Source organism: Octopus bimaculoides, chromosome 16 (genome assembly GCF_046866305.1).
Source record: "Octopus bimaculoides isolate indiv1 chromosome 16, ASM4686630v1, whole genome shotgun sequence".
In the NCBI taxonomy this organism is placed as follows: Eukaryota; Metazoa; Mollusca; class Cephalopoda; order Octopoda; family Octopodidae; genus Octopus; species Octopus bimaculoides.
In genome coordinates, this window is record NC_142943.1 from 20,653,902 (window position 1) to 20,664,293 (window position 10,392).

A 10,392-nucleotide genomic window follows, 5' to 3' on the forward strand; every position below is an offset into this window, starting at 1 on the left:
GAGATGTCGAGGAAGTTAACAGAGGTGTTAGAGATGGTAGAAGTAAAGTCAAGAGCAGGGTGGAAGTTAGAGAGGAAGGAGATGAAAAGGCAGAGCTGTTCGCGGGAGAGGGAGGTGGCTCCTATACAGTCATCTATGTAGCGACCGTATAGTTCTGGGGTCGGACCGGAGAATTGGGAGAATACTTGGGCCTCAATGTAACCAACGAAGAGGTTGGCATAATTGGGACCCATTCTCGTTCCCATCGCGACCCCCGTGTGTGTTGGTAGGTATCTCCGGCGAACGTAAAGCAGTTGAGGGTGGGGACGAGTTCTGCCAGACGAAGCAGGGTAGGGGTGCTAGGTGTGGGGTCAGGGCGGCGGTCAAGGAAGTATTGGAGGGCTGAGAGACCATCGTTGTGTGGAATCACGGCGTATAGGGATTTGATGTCCAGGATGAAGAGGAGGTGTGAGGGGCCGGGATGGAAAGAAAAGGAATTGAAGAGGCGAAGGGCGTGGTTAGTGCCGTGTATGTGGGATGGGAGGGCAGCAACTAACGGGGATAGGATATGGTCGAGGTATTTTGAAATGAGTTCGGTGGGGCAATTGCAAGCAGAGACAATGGGGCGGCCAGGGTTATTAGGTTTGTGGATCTTGGGAAGGAAGTAGATGGAGGAGGTGCAGGGTGTGCGGACGATGAGGTTGGTGGCGGTGGCGGGAAGAGCAGAGGAGGAGATGAGGTCATGGATTGTGGAGGACACAAGCCGTTGGTAGGAGGGGTGGGGTCGGAGGGGAGGAGGCGGTAGAAGAGAGGATTTTGAAGCTGGCTGAGCGATTCCTCTCTGTAAAGGTCCGCGCGCCACACCACCACTGCTCCACCTTTGTCCACCGGCTTGATGACGATGTCGTCGCGGCGGCGGAGATTGCAGAGGGCGACCGATTCGGCCCGGGTGAGATTCGCCCGGAGGGATATATATATATATATATATATATAATTAAGATGCATTCCTTTAGGAACGTAGTAGAGTGCAAAATAGATCTCGTTCACCTTAGAATTACCTGAGGAGATACAACTGGATTACATTATAGATGTAAACCGTTGCTTAATTTAAATCCTATGTGGATCTATGTTGTATCGAAACATGTGTAGCGTTTATTAAATAGTTGTCTGACCGTATTCCGTCTTGTTGACGCTATTTTTTCAATTATATATATATATATATATGTATATATATATATATATATATATATATATATATATATATATATATATATATATATATATATATATATATATATATGTGTGTGTGTGTGTGTGTGTGTATGTGTGTGTGTGTGTGTGTATGTATGTATGTATGTATGTGTGTGTGTGTGTGTGTGTGAGAAAAGCTTACTTAAAGTACTATAAGAATAGCCACATTTATCCTTGACCAGAAGGAAACTTTCCTTAGAACCAAATCCATTAGGAACCTGCTCTCCTATAGCGGACAACAACATGTGATATACACATCTTTATATAAATCTGTCCGCAGTATACATCTGTCTAATATTTTGTTTCTTCTCAAACTCTAGAAATAAACAAATTCCACACTCATCCAATTATTTACCTTAACTTCGTTTCTCTAGACATGTCCCAGTCTTAATCACTAACATCTAATTTGTCAAAAATAAGTCCAACATTAATTACACTATTAAATATCCCACATTATGAGAGCTTAACCTCTGACCTCTGGTTTCCCTTTAGATGTTATTGGATTGTTCGTAACTTTAGGGTAGAGAAAATATACTCGCAGTATTTAGGTACAGCCCTTAATGCTCTGAGTTCAAAATCTACCAAGGTCGTGTTTGCAGTGATCTTTCTGGGATCGATAAAATAAAATACCAATTAATCACCGGAGTTTATTTGATAGCCGTCCTAAAAGGTATCTTTGATGCGAATGAAATTTTAAACGAATTCTAAGATAAAGAATTGAACACCAAACAAAAGCAATCTTGAAATAACTAAAAGATAAATATAAGTATCAAAATTTTGTTGGATTTTATTTTCATATACAGGCTTTCCCATCAATCATTATTCCACTCACTAACCCAGATCACATTCAGTCTGAGTGTGCCTCACTCTGATCTTTCATCATTCAAAATTCCATTCACTATGATTCCCGTTCAGTCTGAGAATGCCTCAACTCTCAAATAACCTCCTTTCTCTATGTTACTATCTAACCCTCCAAATTTCAACATCTTTATTACTCTCACTCACTTAAACCTTTCCAATATTTAACGGATACCAAGTGATTCAGCAAGGATGCTCTTCCACGTGCATAATAATTTATACAATGATTAACAAAGTCATAAATATATTAGATAACTTACTTATAATGTTATGGAAATAACAAGAGGGAGTGATTAGATGCTTTGTAGTTTAGAAGTAATGTGATTTATCTAAATAGTGATTGATACGTAGTTTGAATGTCGTTTGTACGCATTCATGAGCGTTGTGTGTTGTGTGTTTTCTGTCACTAATTTGTGATCATATCTCATAATTATTATCTAATCATCACCATTTAATTATTTCTCGAATATATACTTGTCAAGAATTTACAATTCAATTCAATAGCAAAACGCTTATTTATTCATATTTTTTTTTTTTTTTTGATAATTTCAGATTTATTATCGTCAATCATGAAGTACATATTCCTTATTGCTCTGAGTGTTGTAGCAGCCAGTGCTATCGTCTGCCCACCAGATATCTGCAAAAACATAAACTGCCCAGCAGTAGAAAACTGTGTAGATGGTGAAATGGGAAAACAATTTTGTGGATGTTGTGATGTGTGCGTAAAATATTTGAGTAAGTTAGTTTCTACCCAAGAATTTATTGGAAAGAGGAAATTATGATAGACATCGCAACAGCATTCAGTAAAAATAGTATTCAGCAAAACTGAAATCAAACTTGGGATAAGCAGCTGACAATGTGATCTAATAATGTATTCACTACATGATAGTCAGGTCTGAGGATGGAATTACTCGATGTTAATCTGTTATAATGTGGTGTTCCCAAGATGTCAGTCTGATTTGAGGATGATTGAATTAATATACGTTCTTCAAGCTCAATCAGATATATAACATGGTTTGTCAGTTTTAGATACCAGCACCACATGATACTTTTATGGCTTTTTCTTTTATATTAACTTCATAAATTTGCCATACATACATTTCCACAGAGAACTATTTCAACGACATACGGTATGCCGTTATTATTATTATTATTATTATTATTATTATTATTATTGAGTGAGAGAGCAGCGCATGCCATCAAAGTGACTCTGGGGTACAAATATACGAAGCCCAATATATCTATCATGATTATCCATCTGATAAGAGTATACCAGGCATATGCTTCGCAACCATATATGGTGATTTCATATCATGATAAACAGTGCATGACCTTGCAGGTGGGGCCCAATTAGAATTTTCTTCAGATCGAGTAGTTCATCCCGCTCAAAAGGTCCCTGAATAAGGGTTATTTAAGGATGTTGAACGAAACAGCCATATTTCCAAGTGTGAATTATTCAAATCCGAATGAATTCCTCTCAACACATGGCTATGAAGCTCCCCTGCTCGTGAGCAGAGATGCACATGCTGTCAGCCACCAAGGGACATGCTCAACTGATTAAGGTCAAACAATTGACGAGCAAATTTCTGCTGTTGAGCAGAATATTTGCTGTAGCCAATCTTTTAACCCAAGACAAAATATGTACATGATAACACTTCCAATCCTTTAAGATCAGAAGCCATGAGAGCGTATTATTATTATTATTATTATTATTATTATTATTATTATTATTATTATTATTATTATTATTATTATTATTATTATTATTATTATTTCAGAGGAAGGAGATTACTGCATTCCCGAAGGATTGCTTGGAGTCCCAGTCACCAGCAAGTGTGGTCTTAAGCTTGTCTGCAGCAAACGTACCGGAACTTGCATCAGTAAGTGATGTTTCTTTCAATTTGAAACTGTGGAAGTTTAATACTTAATGCAGTGTATTGGTAAAGAAAACTGCAAGGTGATGAACTGAAGACTTAGTCTCTTTAATTCCAGAGTCCATAACCATTTAATGTGAACCTTGCTTTACAGCTGTTCAGAGTCAATAAAATAATTACCAGGCAGGTAATGAGAGCCACTTGATCGCTTCTAACCTTCCCATACAAATATATATGGCTTTGTACCAATGGCAAAAATTAATATTCGCTTTGCTGATGCTATGTATGGAACTGAATTCCATTTGAGATACTCAGAGAAGCATTATATTCATACACAAGATCAGTTATTGGCACTATCAAACATCCTATACTTTATACAACAGTACTGAAAATAGCCAGACTTGAAACTAGCTGATATGATGATAAACCTATCTACTTATCAACGTTTGTATTCTTTAACAGAGTTGCTTAATAAAATATTGTTGTGTTAACAATGTTTTATTTCAATATTGTACTCTCCTACACAATGTATCGATAGATTTTTAGTAAACACTATTTTTATATAGAGATATAAACATCTTGGCTTTCTATACAATATACAAGTATAAGATATTTACATCTGTCTATATGTAGTGTTGGCTAAAATCTACAGATAAATTCTTAACCCACAATAGTCTAGTAGATATATCATATGGAGGTACAGTTCCCTGCTGTAAGCAACAGAAATTATTTTGTAATTGTGTTTCTTTCAATGCTGAGATGAAATTCTTTCATGAGGAGATCCCTTGGAGAAAGAAAGAGTTAACCATTATACAGCATTCAGAACTACTGAATAACGATGTCTGTAATAGCGAAAATTTCTCATGGATGCCTTCCTTATGAAGAATATACACTTACGGGTTAGCTAACACACCTAGTATTAAATAGTGAAGTTAAAGCTAACGTAATTAATATGGTGAGCATAATAATTTTGATAAATATGTAGTATATAGCTGTATTAAAATGAGGGAAGCATTGTCGGACAATACCTAAATAAAACAAATAAAAGCAAGAGAGACAACTCACAATTCGAAAAACTGTCTGAAAAGAGTTGACGTACCTCAGACCAAATTTAATGAGCTAACACACATGTTGTTCTAAGTGTTTCGTAACTGTGGATGATTGAGGACTTACTTCTCGTACTGTGACTCTTATAAATTATTGTTTTTATTTCTTGTATTATGGAATCATTGCGATCCCAATATCGCTGTGCACTTGTGGGCTCAAAATAGCGGCGAAATTGTGATTCCAGTATCTTTGTATGGTTGTAAAGTCCTGTGCTACCGTTGACCCTTCAGCATTGTAGTATACTTGAAATCTCAATTCTGTAGTATCCTTCTGATCGCAATATTGTATCATCATGATTTCAATGTTCTATAGAGAACCCACTCAGGTGATTTGTGCCTCTTCAAGGAACACCAGTTGATCCTTATGTATTTTTAGTCGAGTCCAACCTGCTACAAACATATGCTCAAGGCCTCCAGTTTCAGGCAATCAATGACGTATGGTTTATTCTTCGCTTACCCACCCCTCCACTCTAATGATGCACTAGGCATGGTGACCATGTGATAAGGTAATCGGTGCAGCTCTTTTTTCTCCTCTGAAGCTAAATTATCCAGTAAATAAACTGGTTGTTGTTGTTGTTGCTTAAAACACAAATTAGTCTTAGTCTATGACACCTATGATTAAAGAGGCTTTTTATGTAATTTAAACATAGTGTGTCTAAAACTACATTGACCCATGTGTCTGTTCATTGAGAAGGGAGCACTGTGTGATTTGAATGATATTTGGCTGTTATTTCTCACAGGCTGGGCAACCATTGACTAAAGGCCCTCGTTTTGATATGACTGGTCAATAACTTTGCAAACTGTGGAGACACAGTGGTTCTTCTGTCTTTGCGAGGAAAGATCTAATTTAATTATTTTCTATCCACCAGCCTGGGATAGTTGTTTCCATTCTAATTTACCATTTCTCTTCATTTTAGAACCATTGGCCGCTTCCCCTGCAAAACCTTGTACACAACTGAAATCGGAGACTGAGGGCAAAAATTTACTTGGAGCATTTATTCCTCGATGTGAACCTGATGGAACTTTCTCTGCTGTCCAGTGTCATGGATCAGTGTAAGATATTGTTACCATAGTGATGTCATTTCATTACAAATAAGCTACTGGCTTGAAAATAAATGAATGCAGATAATCATAGAAATCACCACACAATAGACGGTTTATTAATTTTATATCTAGTTTCATGAAAAGTCTTCTAAGCTGTTGGCAACATATTCATTGCTGCTAGAATAAATATATATATTCACTTAGACTAAATCTATTAATTCATTTTGCTGGGGCATAAGCACTTTTTCCAGATTCTATGATGTGAAACCAACATTTTGGAAAAGTCTTTCTTTAAAATAACGAAGAAGAGAATCTAGATAATGCAAAAGAAATTATCTGTTTCAAATGAGTTTCTGGGAGCATTTTTCTCAAATCAAAGTATGAAGACCTGTTCTGTACTGATTTCTTAGAATCAGCGAACATATATTCACTGTGCCATTTGAAATCGAAGAAACTTATATGATTCTTATTTCGTTTTATATTAAGTGCGATGTGATTATATAAAAAAAAAACTGATTTTAAGGCAGCTGAAAAATGTCTTTTATTAATGTCATTTCTTTTATTTCATAGGTGTTACTGTGCACACACAGATGGTACTCGTATCCAAGGATTCCAATCAGCCATTCATGAAAGCCAAGGAATGAATTGCAGTAAGTTATAATTCTCTACAAGTTAAATGAATTCATCTAGCATTGCCTACAAGGCAATCGTTTTAAAGAGATGATTCCAGTGTTAAAAACATGGCAGCTGCCTTTATTCATTAAAAATATAACAGTTACACGTAATTATATAGAGAAATTATGAGATAGTTGCACAAAAGTACATTTACTTGGATCTGGCAGTTTTTGGTATCTCAGAAGATATTTTTATATTTTGAAGACTAGCATTAACAGAGGCAAAGAAAGGCAAGGAATTCTGAAAAATACTTTTTATCCCCTGATAAAGTCATCTGAAATATTCTAGCTATGTCCCTTCTTTATTCCTGATATTTTCCATAATGACTAACATAAAGTTGTTTTAGTTCCTTAAAAATATAAAATCCTGTAAAAGAAACTCATTTGCAGCTATTCTTTAACAAGAACCAGTTGAACAGTGGGCTCAGTTTAATCGATTTAGCCCATGCCCCGAAATGGACCAAAATTTCAAACCAATATACTACAGGTCTAAGACGATGAGCTGTCTGAATCGTTACCACGCCGGACAAATAAGCATCCTGTCTGTTTGTATCTTGGGGATTGTTGTGATCTTTCTAAGATGGCAGGATGTGATTTAAGAAAGATTTAGTTGTTATTTCTAGCAGTTGGAGTGACAGCATAGAAACTCTCTGGTTGGCTCAGGCTTTGGCTGTTTTAACATGATGGTGTCCCTCGTTTATCTAGTGGCTGTAAGTGGAGTTGAGTATCCTGTCTAAGGAGAGCAACAAGATAATTACTGCTGTTGTGTAAGAAAACAATAGGAAATGTACCATAGCCAGGTCATTGAACTGTGACATCAGTGTTTAGAAAACCAGACACAATTCATTCACCACTGCTGCTGATGCCACCACCACCACTGCCACCACCACCACCACCACCACCACTGCCACCACCACCACCACCACCACCACTACCACCACCATCCAACAGTAGCAGTTGTAAAAGTCAAAGTCATCTGTGTGTTGGCACAAGCAGTTACCACTTGCTCAGTCCACATAGCTGTAATAGGTGCCATGACATATAGTTTGTTGCTCTAAGCTGAAGAGCGTTCTGTTGTGACCCCTTCATGAAGTTAGTAGATTTTATCATCCACTGGTGAGGAGAGTGTCAGTGGTTGAGTTGATAGTTTACTAGACCGCCAACTGAGAGATCAGGGTTCGTATTCTGTCATTGGTATGGTGGTATGATGATCCGATCCTTATTTCTGGAAACAGACACTTGTGGCAGATGGAGGTAATAACATTTCTTTGCTGAAATCAGGGGCATCATAGTAAAATTGATGAGTGTTTCATTAAGTTGTAGTGCTGAGTGTTAGACTCTCAGTGAGTTTGAAGAAAACAACTTCTCCTTTTTACTCCTTTTCCTATTCACCACATGAAATCTCCTGCAACACATAGCACATTGATGCACACCTCTAACTAAAACAATTGACTTCCTCTAAACAGCTCTGTGCCAACCCTTGTGGAATCTTAATTATTTTCTTAGTGACTTTTCCATTACTGTTTCAAAGATGATAGTGAAGTCCTAATGAGAAGGGATCGTAATGAGACAGAAATATGTCCACAGTTATCTTCCCTGTTGCTGAAATAACAAAACAATATCAGACTTTGACCAATATTGTATTTATTCATCGTACATTGAATTTCTAATTTGGCTTTTTATTTTTCACTGCTTTGAAAATGTTAACACCAACTTAACTTTTGTTTTTTCATGAGGAGGGCAGCGTCTCTGTGTTAACTTTTGATTAAACAATTCTATTTTATATAACAATTAATGTACAAAATATACATTTACTGAGTAAATATTCCAAGAAAGGTACAACCCAAGTAGTAATAATAATAATAATAATAATAATAATAATAATATACGCAAAACACTTTCAATACAGTAACCATAAGAACACCACAGCAAACCACAGCACATACCCAAGGCGCACAGAGCTGCGCTCGGTAGTGAAGTGAAAGCACGTTATAAAAATATAACTACTGAACAATAATAATAATAATAATGATAATAATAATACAGGAACATGTACAGAGTTATCTCCCATACTTATAATAATAAAAGTAATATCTTTTACTAGTCAATATTGATTTTTCTTCACCACGTACTTTTTCATCGGTCACCTCTTTAAATATGTTAACACAAACTTAACTTTTGTATTTACAACAATAACCTGATGTGACAGATAAATATTGATTAATTGACTTTCTCTAAAACTTTCTTTATGGTTTCTTTCAGACTGTGCCCGCCATAAGTTCGCATATGGAAAGACTGGCTTGATTGGCAAACTGTTCCGCTGTGAACCCAACGGTAATTACAACAAAATCCAATGTACTGGAAGTGCGTGTTATTGTGTTGATGAAGTTGGCAAACAAGTTGGTAAATCAGTTCATATTACCCAGAGTGAATCAATGAACTGCTAGGGGGACACTGCCAAAGATCTCTGCTTGAGAGAAATTTGACTCAGGGTTTTATTTTGATGTCACAATAAAAAAAAAATTGAAATAATTTTTGAAGTGTAGTGTTTGTTTGTTTTTAAAAACCTCTTCGTCTTTTTTTCAGTACTGTTAATACTCATTACTATTCGCATGGTGTAGTTTAAGTTACTATTCAATTGGCCATTAGTTTCATAATATCACTTCGAATGCTGTACAAAGGCAGAATTATCATACACTTGAAGAATATCTTCCTACGCTCTTCAAGATCTACTTTATCTTTTACTCTTCTGTGGTTGATAAAATATATAGCAATTATATCCAGTACAATAAGCTTTGCATCTCACTTAATCTCACGTCAGTATATAATATCATTACTAAAGTATGTTGACCAATTCTTAGTTTCAACTTGAGTTGGAACTCTTGAAATTATTTGAAAATATATATACAATTCTAGACTTCCGAAACTAGTCCCAAGTCCTTGGACTATCATCAGATACCTTAATAAATTAAATATTCAAATAGTCATTGCGCGGTTGGTGTCAACAGACGAGAAGGGATACTTCTTTAGAATTGTCAGTATTTTTACAGGTCTTCGGCGCCAAGGCCAACTTTTCCTTTCATCCTTTCGGGGTAAATAAAATAAATACCAGTTGATCACTTAGCCCCGAATTGGACCAAACTTTCAAACCAATATATTTCAGGTCTAAGACGGTGAGCTGTCAGAATCGTTACCACGCTGGGCAAAATACTTAGCGGCACTTCTTCCGACTTAAAGTTGCGAGTTCAAATACTGCCGGGGTAGACTTTACTTTTTGTCCTTTTGGGGTTGACTTTAATTTCCGTGATTTTGGGGTCGATAAAAAAGTACCGTTTGAACACTGGGGTCGAGGTAATCGACTTATCACCGTCCCAAAATTGCTGATCTTGTGCCAAAACTTGAAACCAATATTTTACATATCGCTAGTAAAATGTTTATGCAGAGATGAGAGCCAATTCCATAATGTGAGTGCCTCATAAATGCATTAAAATATTTCCTGCCTCATCATTAGTTATTTTTCTCAAGTGACTGGAAGAAACCCCAGTTGATCTGTCATTTTTAAAATGTTGGCGTCATGAGTAATATCCTAAGTTTCTGTAATCGTAA

The 10,392-nt window shown here is 36.5% G+C and overlaps 1 protein-coding gene across 2 annotated transcripts in view; it reads left to right on the forward strand.

Annotated features, from left to right (window-relative positions):
• Nucleotides 1-9,318, forward strand: part of LOC128249675 (U24-ctenitoxin-Pn1a-like) — a 15,944-nt gene extending 6,626 nt beyond the window's left edge. For both annotated transcript variants that reach the window (XM_089364235.1, XM_089364234.1), the window contains exons 2-6: nt 2,641-2,823; nt 3,867-3,968; nt 5,986-6,121; nt 6,683-6,762; nt 9,049-9,318. In XM_089364235.1, coding sequence (XP_089220361.1) covers nt 2,658-2,823; nt 3,867-3,968; nt 5,986-6,121; nt 6,683-6,762; nt 9,049-9,233 — 669 coding nt within the window. In that variant the 5' untranslated portion in view covers nt 2,641-2,657 and the 3' untranslated portion in view covers nt 9,234-9,318. The remainder of the gene's footprint in view (nt 1-2,640; nt 2,824-3,866; nt 3,969-5,985; nt 6,122-6,682; nt 6,763-9,048) is intronic.
• The last annotated feature ends 1,074 nt before the right edge of the window (nt 9,319-10,392 follow it).